Below are 16,832 nucleotides of genomic sequence, written 5' to 3' on the forward strand. Positions count from 1 at the left end.
GTATTCCAATATCCAGGCTATTTTTTATATATATATTAATATAATCAAAAAAATCAGTGGCCCCCAGTACTGACCCTTGGGGAACACCACTGTCTACCATCCTCCAGTCAAAAAACAGCCATTTACCACAACTCGCTGTTTTCTGTCCTTAAGCCAATTCCTTATCCAACCTGCCACTGACCCACCTATTCCATGAGTCTCAATTTTGTTAACCAGCCTTCTATGTGGTACTTGGTCAAACGCCTTCCGAAAATCCATGTAGACAACATCCACTGCATTCCCTTCATCAATCCTCTCTGTTACTTCATCAAAAAATTCAATTACAGTACACTTTTTTTTATCCGGCACCTACGGGACCAGGATGGTGCCGGTTGATGAAAAATTCTGGATAACGGAGAGATGTACCTACCAAGGCAATTTTTAACACAAAAATAAAAAATCAAGAAATGTACTGTATAATTGGGTACTCGCCTACAGAATGTTCTGTTAAATGTATGGTAGAAGATGCCGGTCATTAAAGTATTCCAGATGATAAAGTGCCGGAGTTTACTGTAGATTAGTCGAACACAATCTGCCTTTTACAAATCCGTGTTGTCTCTCCTTAATTAGCTTAAACTTCTCCAAGTGCCTGTTAATTTTTTTCCTTGATTATTGTTTCTAAAACTTTACCCACTTGATGTTAAACTGTAGTTATTAGGATTGTCCCTTCACCCTTTCTTGAACAATGGTGTCACATTTGCCACTTTCCAATCCTCAGGCACCTTCCCTGCATCTAGGGAAGATTGGAAAATTATGGCACGCCCTACCGCTATCTCCTCCCCCAATTCCCTTAGCAACCTTGGATGCAAGCCATCTGGACCAGACGACTTGTCCACTCTAAGCATACCCAGCCTTTCTGGTACATCCTGTCTATTAATTTTCACCTTTTCCACTTCTACTGATATTTTGTCAGCATCCACCTCCTTAGTAAACACTGATACAAAGTATTCATTGAGTATTCTAGCCTTGCCCTGTGCTTCTAAGCATATATGACCTTCTTTGTCTCTAATAGGCCCCACCCCACCTCTTTGATGAGGGTAACAGAGAAGCTTGATCAAGGTAGCACAGTAGATGTATATATGGGCTTTTGGAAGGCATTCGACAAAATCCCACACAGGAGGCTCGTTAAGAAGATGGAAGCCCTTGGAATTGAGGGGAAAGTGGCGATGTGGATACGGAATAGGCTCAGTGACAGGAAGCAGAGGGTGGTGGTGGAAGAATGTTTTTCAGTCTGGGAGGTGGTTTGCTGTGGTATTCCCCCAAGGGTCAGTTTTGGGTCCATTACTCTTTCTAAAAAAAAAATTATAAACGACCTAGACTCGGCTGTAGGGAGCAGTATTATAAAGTTCGTAGATGATGCGAAACTTGGCAATGTAGTGGATAGTTGTAGACTTCAAGATGACAGACAGGATGGTGAAATGGGCAGAAACATGGCAGGTGGAGTTCATTGCAGAGAAGTGTGCAGTGATGCACTTTGGGAGGACTGTATATACTTATATATGGCACGATTTTGAAAAGTGTAGATGAGCAAAGAGACCTTGGTGTCCATATACACACATTCTTAAAGGTGGCAGGGCAAGTTGATAAAGTGGTTAAGAAAAGAATATGGGTTACTCTCTGGTTTATAAATAGAGGCATAGAATATAAAAACAAAGAGATCGTGCTAGAACTGGTTAGGTCTCAGCTGGAATATTGTGGACAATTCTGGGCACCACGCTTCAGGAAAGATGTAAAGGCCTTAGAAAGGGTACAGAGGAGGTTTACCAGAATGTTACCAGGGATGAGGGTCTTCAGTTATGAGGAGAGGTTGAAAAAGCTAGGACTGTTCTCTTTGGAACAGAGCAGGTTAAGAGGTGACCTATCGGAGGTTTTCAAAACGATATGGAGTTTTGATAGAGTAGGTGGAGAAAGGCTGCTCCCTCTGGCGAATGGGTCAATAACCAGAGGTCATAGATTTAAAAGCATTGGCAAAAGATCTAGAGGGGAGAATGAAGAGGAATTTTTTCCACTCGGTTGTCAGGATCTGAAAAGGTGGTGGAAGTTGATTCCGTAAATAATTTTAACGGAGTTAGACAGGTCCTTAAGGATGAGTAACTTGTAGGGTTACAGACAAAAAGCGGGGATGTTGGACTAAGCACGACTGCTCTTTCAGAGCCAGCTCGGGCACGATGGGCTGAATGGCCTCCTTCTGTGCTCTTAAGTTTCTATGAATATTCTGGGATGCATACAATCTAGGTCTGATGAATTTTCTACTCTGAGCCCCATTAACTTATTTTTAATACAGTTTTCTGTTGAATATTTATCTCCAGTAATGGTTCTTGTACATCCTACTCTGGTATACCTACAGTTCCACCTTCACCTTCCAATTTTTTTTATAAAGAAAAAGCAAAGTGCTTATCAAGCTATTCTTTATCTCAGTTGGCAACTAAAAAATGTTGACAGCACAGTGAGAAATATTTAAATTGGTGATCAGTAGAGTTCAAGAGAAATATATTCCACTAAAAAAAAAAAAAACTAGCCAATAATGAAACCTCATGGATGGATAAAAAGACACGGGTAAAATTGGAACTAAAGGGAAAGGCATACACAAAGTACATAGACAGTAAAGGAGAGGATAACAAAAGGGAATATGAAGAGGTTAGGAAAGAAGTAAAAGAACAATTAGGAAAGCAAAGCAGAACTATGAAATTAAATTATCAAGGAATATAAAAAGAAATAGTAAAATATTCTACAAACACACAAATAACAAAAAAGTCAGGATGGGGATACACAAGCTAAACTCTCAGGTAATGACCGCAAAATGGCAGAAATAGTGAACAGTTACTTTGCCAGAGTATTTACCAGGGAGACTACAAGGTGGACATGACATTAGAAGAGATCATCAACAAATATATAAAGATATTTATGATAGAAAGGGGGAGATATAAACTAATCAAACTTAGAGAGGATAAAACCCCTGGTCCGGATGGATTGCACCCGTGCATATTGAAAGAAGTTTGGGAAGAGATAGCAGAGGCACTATTTTTTATATAACAATTTATTAGCAAAGGGAATGGCGGACAGCTAATAATCCTATATTTAAAAAGGGAGATAGAACAAGTCCAGGAAACTATAGACCAGTTCGCTTAACATCAGTGGTAGGAAAAATAATGGAATTTTTACTCAAAGATGTAATAGAAATACATCTAGAAACCGAAAGCAGAGAGAAGTCAGCACAGATTTCAAAAGAGAATGTCGTGCTTGACCAAACTTACTGAATTATTTGAAGAAATAACAGAGTAATGCAATAAATGTAATATATTTTGATTTCCAAAAGGCCTTAGACTCATTACTAAGGTCAGAGCATGTGGAGCAGAGGGGACAGGTAGCAGAATGGATAGCAAGCTGGCTACAAAACAGAAAACTGTAGAGGATAAGGGCAGCTACTCAAACTGGTAGAAAGTGTTGTTCTACAGAGATTGGTGCTGGAACCACTGTTGTTCACAATTTACATTAACGATTTGGACTTGGAAATCTAAAGTACAATTTCTAAATTTGCAGACGACCCCAAATTGGAGATGTAGTTAATACAAAGGGAGAATGCAACAAAGTACAAGTTGACGTTGATAAACTTACAGAATGGGTGTTTAATTGGCAAATTAATTTCAATATAGATAATTGTGAGGTGCATTTTGGTAGGAAGAATAAGGAGGCTACATACTGCTTGGATAATAAGAGTTTGAATGGGGTAGAGGAGCAAAGGAATCTAGGGGTACAGATACACAAATCACTAAAAGTAGCGACGCAGGTTAATTTGGCCTTTTTTTAAAAAGCGAAGTAAGCACTTGGGTTTATTTCTAGAGGAATAGAATTGAAAAGCAGGGAAGTCATGTTAAACTTGTATAGAACCTTGATTAGACCACACTTGGAGTACTGTGCACAGTTCTGGTCTCCATATTATAAAAAGGATATAGAGGCATTGACGAAGATGCAAAAAAGGATTTACAAGGATGATGCCAGAACTGAGAAGTTATAAGTATCGGGAAAGATTGAACTTGCTTGGCCTCTTTTCTGTAGAAAGGAGAAGGCTGAGGGGTGACTGATAGAGGTCATTAAGATAATGAAATGATTTGATACGGTAGACGTGGAGAAAATGTTTCCACTTTTGGGGGAGACCAAAATTAGAGGCCATATAAGATAGTCACTAATAAATTAATATGGAATTCAGGAGAAAGTTCTTTACCCAAAGAGTGGTAAGAATATGGAATGCGCTACCACAAGGAGTAGTTGAAGCAAATAGCATAGATGCATTTAAGGGGAAGCTAGATAAGCACATGAGGGAGAAAATAATAGAAGGGTGTGCTAATAGGGTTAGATGAAGAGTGATGGGAGAAGGCTCATGTGGAGCATAAACGCTGGCCTAGACCAGTTGGGCCGAATGGCCTGTTTCTGTGCTGTAGACTCGATGTAACTTGAGTACAAGATTTCATCTTCATCTCAAAGTGGTCCCACCTATTTTGACTCTCTTTTTACTTAGTAAAAGACCCTTGTTTAATCCCTTTTCATAACAGTCTGGGCATCTGCATGTGACTCCTACTTTCCCGAGAAATACCTCATGCCGACTCTGTGCAAAATTGAGAAACTATTCCAATTTACCCAGGACCTACTTCACCACCTCATTGCAAAAAGCATCTCAAAAGTTCACTTGCATAGGTCATTGAGCATGTTGTCAATTTTCTCTTGTTTTCTTGCCCTCTTCTCTCACTTCCATGTACAGAAACACTTGGTTTGCCATGTTAATTCTAAATAGAGTTCCTCATGTATATTGCTTTCTGAAGATTACAGATCAGCTGGAGATGTTATGCAAGATGACTGGAGGAAAAATATTAAATCTGAAGAAACCCTAAATATGGATTGGAGCGGAGATAACATACGAGACTCTGGAGATGAATACAGGAGAGGAGAACTGACTAGGTATTGAAAATTTGGGGGCAATATCACTTACTGAAGAATATAAATATTTCTGTTGAGTTCAACATTGTTAAAATCAAATACTGCAGCCATTATTTGGGTATTGGTTGACAGCAACCTGGGTTCTACCCTAGAATTCCCTCCCTAAACCCCTCTGCCCTGCCAGCTCTTCTCCTTTCATAAATATCCTTAAAACGCCATGGGGGGAAAAATTCAGTATCGCCCCGTTTGGGGCGCCATTAGCGGCTGTGTGCAAAGTTTAGCGCCTGGCGCTAATTATCGCCTCCGATGGCAAACTTGGCTTTTATCGCCCCTGGAGGTGACTGTAGCGCTAAATCAGGCGCCACACACCTCTTGAGGCGCTATGGCCGAGGAGCGAGGCGCTGGCGAAGCTCATGTGATGTCAGTCAGCAATAGAACACAGACACTGGCGCCAGCCAGTCCTTAAAGGGGAGGTCTGACGAAAGGTCATCAACCTGAAACGTTAACTCTGTTTCTCTCTTCACAGATGCTGCTTGACCTGCTGAGTTTCTCCAGCATTTTTTGTTTTTATCTTAAAGGGGAGGGAGGGTTGATTTTGCACTCCATCCACATCCTGCTCATTGCAGCCTTGAATCTCTGCCTGGAGAGACCTGTACATCAAATCTGCTGGAAAGAACAATGGAGAAACCCAGGGAAAGAGCTCAGCGTGCAGTACCCACAGTCTCTTCTAAATAGATACAGGAAACTGTCTGATATCCGGCACTGACGGGGCCGAGCTGGTGCCGTACCATCAAAAGTGCCGGACATACCAGCGTTAATGTTGAAACATACGGAACTGAAAAGCTCCGTGTGAATCGACAAACCCTGTTGCTTAGCAACAGCTTCAAAACAGTTGGCTGCAGCTGCAAGCGTCTCTAGCTGAAGCTGTTGCTATAGCTACAGACCTTGCAGTGCCTGACTGGGGGCGGGGGGGGAAGCAACGAGAACTTAAAAAAAACGGCTCCTGGTTTTTGCCGTTAGATCGAGTATTCCGGACATATAACCTCCGGATAAACCAAAGTTTCCTGTACAAGGAAGGGCAAATCAAAATGAACCTGCAAAGTGCTGCTCAGTATGCAAAACTCCTTCACACAGTGTTGAATCTCTCTCAGTGCGTGGTGCAAAAATGTCACCAACAAAAAGGGCAGGAAGTGGTCGCCTTTAAATAGCGCTCCCCCAGTCCCTTCCTGACTGCAAAATGCTCCCCTCAACCTGTCGTTGCTAGTGGCAGGGGGCGCCAGTCAATATCCGGTCCGGGGCATTGCGCACTCGACTGACGTCACGATCTGCCGGCGCAGGAGATCGTGGCGGTAGTGTTTAGCGCCGCCGCAAAATTTCGCGAGCAGCGCAAACATCGCTGCGCCTGGGCGCTAGTTGTTTAGCGCCCTCTAAGACGCTAATGGGAGGCGCAAACAACTGAATTTTTCCCCCCATCTCTTTAACCAAGCTTTGGGTCACCCTCCTAATCTCTCCCTCCCTGCTTGGGCGTCCGTGTTACATACTCCTATCTGTGAAGCATCTTGGGACGTTCTTTATATTAAAGATGCTTTAGAAATACAAGTTGTTGAATTTTTTATTTCCATCAGTTTCTGCACAGAAACTGTAGGATGGCACATATTTATCTATTTAGTTCATTCAAATTGAGAGCAATTCATCTTTTCCAATAAGTTTTCTCTTAACTTTGGAGTTCCAATGAATTTTAATATTTCTTCTTACCTAGGAGCTATCAGAATGATTACATCAAGGGATCCGATGTTGATGATCGTTGGATGCAGAGTGAGGTAAGTTGCTGTATGTCGTTCCTGAGTGCGGTTCATTTTAGTACCAGCACAAAGCAGTTAATTGTTGCCCTTAAGTGAAAACCTTTGTGTTACAAATTGTTCTCCAAATCTTGCCCCCTCCCAAATTCCTGAAGGCAGGGACTCATGCTGGGTGTGGTTTCATAGGTACTGGCAGTCCTCCAGTATTTGAATGAAGTACCCATCTCTTGTGTCTGAATTAAGACAGTGAGTGTTGGTTAGTTAACCGTATTTGGCATTAAAACCAATTTTGACATGATTCTCACCTAATGTCCACAAAAAAATATAGTTGAACACTTCTAGGTATGCACGTTGTGCCTGAGAGTTGCACAGCTTGGAAAAATAAAGCGGGTAATTAGAAGACCTATGCGCAGCAACTACACTGTTGAACTTGTCTTTTAAAGATTAAAGCACCTACCCTGTGCATGTGCACAAATTTTCCCATGGTGTCGATTGTCATCTGTTGTATTTAGGAGTATTTCCAGAGAGAAATGGGTCTCTCCATTTGCATCATATTTTGTCCCCGAGGTGGCAGACTGTAATATTACACGCATGACACCCACTGAATTTGGAAATGTTGGTAGTGGGCCTGCTAAAATGGTGGTCTGAATTAGTTAAGGTTTGGGATCCGTTCCGGTGCTAACATTACAAAATACATATGAAAAGACGGACAGAAAAAGATCATCTGGTACATTGATCAAATAAGCATTGTGGCTGCCCGTGTTCCTTCCCACCAGCAGCCATGTAACCTCCTGAGAGGCAAAAAAACAGTTTTTTTAAAAACTTCCGCTAATTCAGGGGAAAAAGAAAAGCCGGGAAATTCTTCTCCAATCCTCCCTAAAGCAATGAAAACTATTTCAGGAGATCAGTGACCATGAGCATACGTACCAATATCCCACCTACCTTTTTGTGTGCAGTGAGATTAGCCACAAGGAATTTATCCAACTCCTTTTTGAATTGTTGCAGCAAATAATGCACTCACCACATGAGTTGTTAACTTAATCCAAATGTTGATAACCCTCTGACATCTAACCTAATTCAATGCTTGTATGCACGACGACTCATTTTCCCTAACCTTTCCAATGGGCTGTCCTCACAGACTCCTAGTAACTATGTGCTAATTAGTAAGTGAATATGTTCTTCTATTTTAGAAAAAATGAATTTCCAGCACATCATTTGATGTTTTTATCAGTCATCTTAGCATCCAAAGTTTGATTCAAGTGTATTTTATACATTTGGTGCCTGTCATTCCTTACATCAACTTTTTTAAATTTCTGTTGGGTTTTTAGTTTGAACCATACAGGTCAGATGCTTCCAAACATGGCTATACAAACGAGGAGCTTTTTGACTATTTGGTGAGTATGACATTTTTTATATATAGAATTTATGGAAAACTCTTAAACGCAGCAATCAAAACACTTCAAAATATTTTTGATTGTTGAAAGAAAACATGACTAGCTGTTAAAATTGGGTCTGCAACTAAAGTGCATTTAGAGTTTTTTTTATACATCTTTGTTGGAAATAGACGAAAATTCTGATTCATACAGATACAGGAAATTGAGATTCAGTGACCAATTGATTTGTGAGTGCCAATTTTTTTTAACTTATTTTTATATAACCAAATATAATTATATATAACCTGATAGAATTTTTTGACCGAATAGCAAAGCATAAATGGTGGAAGTTTAAAGATATGATCAATATAACTTGTATGGACTTCCACATAGTACTTGAAAATTGCTGCATAAGAAACTTTGAGAACATTTTGGACCATAGCATAAAAGGAGAAATGATGGTATGGTAAAGAGAGATGGCTGAAAGGCAGACAGCTGTGTTGCAGCAAATGGCTGTTTCTTGACTGGAAACAGGTGGCTCAGGATCAGTGTTGAGACCATATGTATGTATAGTATGCATATGTATATATGAATGTGTACATGTGCATACTAATGATTCTCCTGTTGCATTGGTGATAGTCGCAGAATACACTGCCAGTTTGACCTATCTGTCACCTTTCTGTTGGTTCCGGGACACACACTCTTATCTCTCCATCTGCTCACCCTTACTGGAGGAATATCAATAAGGGTGAGCAGGCAATGGAAACACTGGGTAGAATTAAAAGCAGCAAGGATGCAAGACTCTGGTGGGAGTTGTCTACAGGCCTCCAAACAGTAATGAGGTAGTAGCAGGATGCATAAATAGAGATCAGAAAAGCATGCAGCAACAGCAAAGCAGTTATAATGGGAGATTTTAATTCTCACATAGACTGGGAGAATCCGAACAGCACAAGTCGTAAAGAACAAATTTTTCGAATGTATTCAGGACCGTTTTCAGGAACAATATGATTTGGAACCAACAAGGGAACAGACCATACTAGATTTAGTGATGAGTAACAAGCTGGAACTAGTTGACAATCAAACGGTATGGCAACCTCTTGTGAACAGTGACCATAACATGATTCAATTTGGCATTAAGTTTGAGAGGGAGGAGGGAGCGTCGCAAACCTAGGTTTTAAACTTACCTAAGGCTGACTTCAAAAGAATGAAACATAAACTTATCACAATAAATTGGACTGAATTGTTAACGGGTGAACCTACAGACAAACCGTGGGAGGTGTAAGTATTTGGTACAATACAATATCAGTGCATAACCCTAAAAGGCAAATGATTGGAGCACCAGGCCCACGTGATCCCAGGTACGCTTCTGCACACGCTGCGCCCTTGGGATCCGTGGGCCATTATGCTGCCCTCCAGTACGCAGCATTGGAGAGCAAGTTCACGAAGGCGGGCCCCCATCAGGTAAGTTCGTATTCTTTTCGCAGGTCGACGGTGTACTTCATATCTACGCCGCCGACCACAATTTCTGGACCATTGGGTTTAAAATTAATTTTCTAAACGGTAATGGGGAAAGTAATGAGGCTTAAAATAGACAAATCTCCAGGACTTGATGGTTTCCACCCCACGGTATTAAATTGCAGATGCATTAGTAATAATCTGCCAAAGTTCTCTTGCTTCAGGAATTGTGCAGATGGCTTGAAAAATTGCTAATGTATCTCAATTATTTAAGAAGGGTCGGAGAGAGAAACCAGGTAACTACAGACTGTTCAGTCTCACGGCAGTTGTGGGGAAGTTACTGGAATCTATCATTCTGGAGAAAGTGACTGAGCACTTGGACAACTTTGAGCTGATCGGAGAAAGTCAGCATGGATTTTACTAATCTGGTTAAATTTTTTCAAGAGGTCACCAACATGGTGGATAAGATGGTGTCTATGGATGTTATCCATATGAACTTGCAGAAGGAATTTGATAAGGTTCCACACAAGAGCTTGTTAGCAAAAATGAAAGCACACTGAATTGGAGGCAACCTTGGGACATTGGTTGGGATAAAGCGTACGTACACTGATTGGCGGGAAGACAAGTGGTATTCCCCAGAGATCTGTACTGGGGCCTCTGCTTTTCACCATATTTATCAATGACTTGGGTGAAGGAATAGAGAGTTGCATATCCAAGTTTTCAGATGATACCAAGTTAGGAAGGACAGTAAGTAGTGTAGATCAGAGCAGGAAGTTGCAATGGGGCGTAGACAGATTAAATGAGTGGGCAAAACTGACAAATGCAGTTCAATGTGGGGAAGCTATGCTAAAACTTTATAAATAACTGGTTAGGCCCCAACTGGAGTAATGTGTCCAATTCTGGGCACCGCCGTTTAGGAAGGATGTCGATGCCTTAGAGAGGGTGCAGAGGAGATTTACTAGAATGGTACCAGGGATGTGGGGCTTCAGTTACGTGGAAAGACGAGAGAAGCTAGGGTTGTTACAGCAGTGATGGTTATGGGGAGATTTAATAGAGGTGTTCAAAATCATGAAGGGTTTTGATAGAGTAAGTAAGGAAAAACTGTTTCCCGTGGCAGAAGGGCTGGTCACCAGAGGAGATAGATTTAAGGTAATTGGCAAAAGAACCAGAGGTAAGATGAGAATTTCTTTTTGCGCGTGCGAGTTATGATCTGCAATGTACTGCCTGAAAGGGTGGTGGAAGTAGATTCAATAATAACTTTCAAAAGAGAATTGGATAAATACTTGAAGGGAAAATTTTGCAGGGCTATGGGGAAACTAGGAACTGTGGAGGAGCAAAGAGATTTGGGTGTCCATGTCGGCAAATCACTAAAAGATGCAGGTACAAAAAATAATTAAAAAAGCAAATGGAATGTTGGCCTTTATCTCAAGAGGGCTGGCATGCAATGGGAAGGAGGCTATGCTTCAGTTGTATAGAGTCTTGATCGGACCCCATCTGAAGTACTGCATTCAATTCTGGGCACCGCACCTCAGGAGGGATATATTAGTCTTTTGAGGGGTCGCAATGTCGATTCATCAGAATGTTACCAGAACTTAGTGTTATGAGGACAGGTTTCATAAACTTGGCTTGTAATCACTTGAGTTTTTCTTTATTCGTTCATGGGATGTGTGCGCGTTGCTGGCAAGACCAGCATTTATTGCCAATCCTTGAACCGCTGCAGTCCGTGTGGTGAAGGTACTCCCACAGTGCTGTTAGGGAGGGAGTTCCATGATTTTGACCCCACGACGATGAAGGAATGGCGATATACTTTCAAGTCAGGGTGGTGTGCGACTTGGAGGGGAACTTGGAGATGGTGGCGTTCCCATGCGCCTGCTGCCCTTGTCATTCTAGGTGGAAGAGGTCGTGGGTTTGGGAGGTCGAAGAAACCTCGGCGAGTTGCTGCAGTGCATCTTGTAGATGGTACACACTGCAGCCATGGTACGCTGGTGTTGGAGGGAGTGAATGTTTAAGGTGGTGGATGGGATCCAATCAAGTGGGCTGCTTTGTCTTGGATGGTGTCGAGCTTCTTGAGTGTTGTTGGAGCTGCACTCATCCAGGCAAGTGGAGAGTATTCCATCACACTCCTTGTGCCTTGAAAATGGTGGAAAAGCTTTGGGGAGTCAGGAGGTGAGACACTCGCTGCAGAATACCCAGCCTCTGACCTCTTGTTGCCACAGTATTTATGTGGCTGGTCCAGTTAGGTTTCTGGCCAATGGTGATCACCAGGATATTGATGGTGGGGGATTCAGCAATGGTAATGCCGTTGAATGTTAAGGGGCGGTGGTTAGACACTTGCTTGTTGAAGATAGTAATTTCCTGGCACTTGTGTGGCACGAATGTTACCTGCCACTTATCAGCCCAAGAATATAGAAGTTTGAAGGGCGATCTAATTGAGGTGTTTAAAATTATAAAAGGATTCGATAGGCTAGCTGATGAGAATCTATTTTGTCAGATGGGGAAATCTAGCATAAGAGGGCATTATCTTAAAATTAGAGCCAGAGCATTCAGGAGTGAAAACAGGAAGCACTTATTCAGAGTAGTAGAAATCTGGAACACTTTCTCTTTTTCTCACCCCTCTCCTCTCCCCCCCCCCCCCCCCCCCCCCCCCCCCCCCCCCCAGCCTTCCCAACTAAAGGTGGTGGTTGCTGGGTCAATTGATGCTTTCAAGACTGATGTCAATAGATTTTTATTATGAAAGGATACTGAAGGTTATGGAGTTGAGGTGCAGATCAGCCATCATCTTTTTAAATGGCGGAACAGATTCGAGGAGCTGAATGACCTACTCCTGTTGCTGTGCTCCTCTCTCTCCCTCTGTCCTGTTCGCTCGCTCGCTCTCTCTCTCTTTCCCTCTGCCCCGTTCTCTCTCTCACTCAGTCAATCCCCCCACCCCTTGTATTTACTCATTCAGATTCTACTCAACATGCTATTCTTGCTTCTAAAATGTACACTTTATTTTAAAATGCCATAGTTGATCTGCCCACTTAATTTAAATGTCCTTTTGCAATTTTGTACTTTTTTTAAATAATTTGCATCTTTATATCATCTGCAAACTTGAACACAGTCCTGTATAATCACTGTACCTGGGGCTTGAGTCGGTACAACACTGCCCATGCAAACCCACACCACATGATAAACTGGCAGAAACTGAGCAGTGAGAGGAGGGAAAAAAAAATTTTAAGTTCATAAATTAGTAAATCAAATTCTGAGGTAAGTTTGTTTGCAGTTACAGTTTTTTTTTCTATAGATTGATGCTTGCAACAAAGTCAGTAGATGATGTTTGCGAGACACTTGGCTGAATTCAGACATTGCAGCCAGTCTGTTAGGTTTTTGTCATGCTTGGTCCCTAACTGTTCAATATGTTGCTCATTGGAGACTTACATAGAAACAGAAGATAGGAGCAGGAGTAGGCCATTCGGCCCCTCGAGCCTGCTCCACCATTCAATGCGATCATGGCTGATCATCCAAATTCAGTACCCTGTCCCTGCTTTCTCCCCATATCCCTTGATCCCTTTAGCCTTAAGAAATATATCCAACTCCTTCTTGAATATATTTAATGAATTGGCCTCTACTGCTTTCTTTGGCAGAGAATTCCACAGGTTCACCACTCTGGGTGAAGAAATTCCTCCTCATCTCTGTCCTAACTGGCTTACCCCTTATCCTTAGACTGTGACCCCTGGTTCTGGACTCCCCGACCATCGGGAACATCCTTCCTGCATCTAGTCTGTCTAGTCCTGTTAGAATTTTATAAGTTTCAATGAGATCCCCTCTCATTCTTCTAAACTCCAGCGAGTATAAGCCCAATCTCTCCTCATACGTCATTCCTGCCATCCCAGGTATCAGCCTGGTGAATCTTCGCTGAACTCCTTCCATGGCAAGAACATCCTTCCTCCGATAAGGCGACCAAAACTGCACACAATACTCAAGGTGTGGTCTCACCAAGGCCCTGTACAACTGCAGCAAGACATCCTTGTTCCTGTACTCAAAGCCTCTCGCTACGAAGGCCAACATACCATTTGCCTTCTTAACCACCTGCTGCACCTGCATGCTTACCTTCAGCGACTGATGCACAAGGGCACCCAGGTCTCGTTGCACTTCCCCCTTCTCCCAATCTATTGCCATTCAGATAACAATCTGCCTTCCTGTTTTTGACACCAAAGTGGATAACCTCGCATTTATCCACGTTATATTGCATCTGCCATGCTTCTGCCCAATCACCCAACCTGTCCAAATCATCCTGGAGTTTCTCGCCATCCTCCTCACAGCACCTTTTGTAAATCCACGTTGACTTTGTCAGATCCTGCCGCTGTTTTCCAAGTGCTCTGCTATGACATCTTTTATAATGGACTCCAGCATTTTCCCCACTACCGATGTCAGGCTTACCGGTCTGTAATTCCCCGTTTTCTCTTTACTACCTTTTCTGAATAGTGGGCTAACATTAGCTACCCTCCAGTCCATGGGTACTGTTCCAGATTCCATCGAATGTTGGAAGATGATCAGCAATGCATTACTATTTCTAGGGCCACTTCCTTAAGTACCCTAGGATGTAGATTATCAGGCCCTGGGGATTTATCGGCCTTCAATCCCGACTTGATGGCGTGAAAACCCTCCCTGACGTAATGTTATCCGATCCAGAACTTAAGAAAAAACTATAACAAAAATCTAGCATGGGAAATAAGTAGAGAAGAAATTACATTTTTATGATCATCATGTAAATATATAAATAAGAAAAGGAAGGGAGGTTGCAAGCAACTATAGCAAATAGCGAGACAGAGGGGGGTGTAAAAGGGGAGGGGGTGTTGCAATATTAATTAAGGAGTCAATTACTGCTGTAAGGAGGGATGATATATTAGCGGGTTCCTCTAATGAGGCCATATGGGTAGAACTTAAAAACAAAAAGGAGGCAAGCACTTTGCTGGGAGTGTACTATAGGCCCCCAGTCAGGGGGAGATAGAGGAACAGATATGTAGGCAAATCTCAGAGAAGTGTGAAAATAATAGGGTAATAATAGTGGGGGATTTCAACTTCCCCAATATTAAGTGGGATAGTCAGAGTGTGAAAGGCTTAGAGGGTGCAGAATTCTTAAAGTGCATCCAGGAGAGCTTTTTGAGCCAACATGTAGAAAGTCCTACAAGAGAGGGGGCGGTACTGGACCTAATCCTAGGGAATGTAGCCGGGCAAGTGGTGGAAGTGTCAGTAGGAGAGCATTTTGGCGACAGTGACCAAATTCGGTGAGATTTAAGGTGGTCATGGGAAAGGACAAAGACGGCCCGGAAATAAGGGTTCTAAATTGGGGGAAGGCCGATTTTAATATGATAAGGCAGGATCTGGCCAAAGTGGACTGGGAGCAGCTACTTATAGGAAAATCCACATCAAAACAGTGGGAGACTTTCAGAAGGGAAATAGAGAGAGTACAACGCCAACATGTTCCTGTAAAGGTCAAGGGTGGGACCAACAAGCAAAGGGAACCTTGGATGACAAGGGATATACAAAAATGCATTAGGAAAAAAAGGGCAGCTTTTGGCAGTTACAAAAGACTAAAGACGGAGGAAGCCCTAGAGGAGTATAAAAAGTGCAGGGGCATACTTAAAAAAGAAATTAGGAGGGCGAGGAGGGGCCATGAAATAACACTGGCGAGCAAAATAAAGGAAAATCCTAAGATGTTTTATAAGTATATTAAGGGCAAGAGGATAACCAGGGAAAGGGTAGGGCCCATTAGGGACCAAAGTGGCAATCTGTGTAGAGCCAGATGATGTAGGCGGGGTTTTAAATGAATTTTTTGCATCTGTGTTCACTATGGAGAAAGACGATGCAGACATAGAAATCGGGCAAGGGGACTGTGACATACTTGAACATATTAGCATCGAGAGGGAGGAGGTGCTAGCGGTTTTAGCAGGCCAAAAAGTGGATAAATCCCCAGGCCCGGACGAGATGTATCCCAGGCTGCTGTGGGAGGCAAAGGAGATTGCAGGGGCTCTGACACACATTTTCAGAACCTCTCTGGCCACAGGGGATGTACCAGAGGACTGGAGAACAGCTAACGTAGTACCATTATACAAGAAGGGTAGCAGGGATAAACCAGGGAATTACAGGCCAGTGAGCCTAACATCTGTGGTAGGGAAATTATTGGAAAAAATTCTGAGGGACCAAATTAGTCTCCACTTGGAGAGGCAAGGATTAATCGGGGATAGTCAGCATAGCTTTGTCAAGGGTAAATCATGTCTGACAAATCTGATTGAATTTTTCGAGGGGGTGACTAGGTGTGTGGATGAGGAAAATGCTGTGGATGCGGTTTACATGGACTTCAGCAAAGCTTTTGACAAAGTCCTGCATAGGAGACTGGTCAAGAAGGTAAGAGCCCATGGGATCCAGGGTGCCTTGGCGCGTTGGATCCTAAACTGGCTGAGTGGCAGGAGGCAGAGGGTGATGGTCGAAGGTTGCTTTTGTGACTGGAAGGCTGTGTCCAGTGGGGTACCTCCGGGATCGGTGCTGGGTCCCTTGCTGTTTGTGATCTACGTAAATGATTTGGAGGAGAATGTAAAAGGTATGATCAGTAAGTTCGCGGATGACACGAAAATTGGTGGGGTGGTAAATTGCGAGGAGGAAAGCCTCAGGCTACAGGACGATATAAACGGGTTGGTTAGATGGGCGGAAAAGTGGCAAATGGAATTTAACCCTGAAAAGTGCGAGGTGATGCATTTTGGACGGACAAATAAGGCAAGGGAATACACAGTGGTAGGACCCTAGGAAGTACAGAGGGTCAGAGGGACCTTGGTTTACATGTACATAGATCCCTGAAGGCAGCGGAACAGGTAGATAAGGTGGTTAAAAAGGCATATGGGATACTTGCCTTCATTAGCCGAGGCATGGAATATAAGAGCAGGGAGGTTATGATTGAGCTGTACAAAACGCTGGTGAGGCCACAGCTGGAGTACTGTGTGCAGTTCTGGTCTCCTCACTATAGGAAGGATGTGATTGCTTTGGAGAGGGTGCAGAGAAGATTCACCAGGATGTTACCTGGGATGGAGCGCCTTAGCTATGAAGAAAGACTAAACAGGCTGGGGTTGTTTTCCTTGGAGCAAAGGCGGCTGAGGGGGGACCTGATTGAGGTGTACAAAATGATGAGGGGCATAGATAGGGTAGATAAAGAGGAACTTTTCCCCTTAGTAGGGGGGTCAATAACAAGGGGGCATAGATT

The 16,832-nt window shown here is 42.8% G+C and overlaps 1 protein-coding gene across 8 annotated transcripts in view; it reads left to right on the forward strand.

Annotated features, from left to right (window-relative positions):
• Positions 1–16,832, forward strand: part of LOC147117314 (uncharacterized) — a 117,000-nt gene that overhangs the window by 78,109 nt on the left and 22,059 nt on the right. For 7 of the 8 annotated variants that reach the window (XM_085988206.1, XM_085988205.1, XM_085988208.1 and 4 more), the window contains 3 exons: positions 4,857–4,988; positions 6,727–6,791; positions 8,099–8,164. In XM_085988206.1, the coding sequence (XP_085844332.1) occupies positions 4,857–4,988; positions 6,727–6,791; positions 8,099–8,164 (263 nt within the window). Of the gene's footprint in view, positions 1–4,856; positions 4,989–6,726; positions 6,792–8,098; positions 8,165–9,071; positions 12,246–16,832 lie in introns of those variants that run through there. The other variant, XM_085988213.1, reaches the window with a different exon arrangement.

This window comes from Somniosus microcephalus, chromosome 5 (assembly GCF_052327205.1).
Source record: "Somniosus microcephalus isolate GS21.2 chromosome 5, FLI_Smic_1.0, whole genome shotgun sequence".
Classification (NCBI taxonomy): Eukaryota; Metazoa; Chordata; class Chondrichthyes; order Squaliformes; family Somniosidae; genus Somniosus; species Somniosus microcephalus.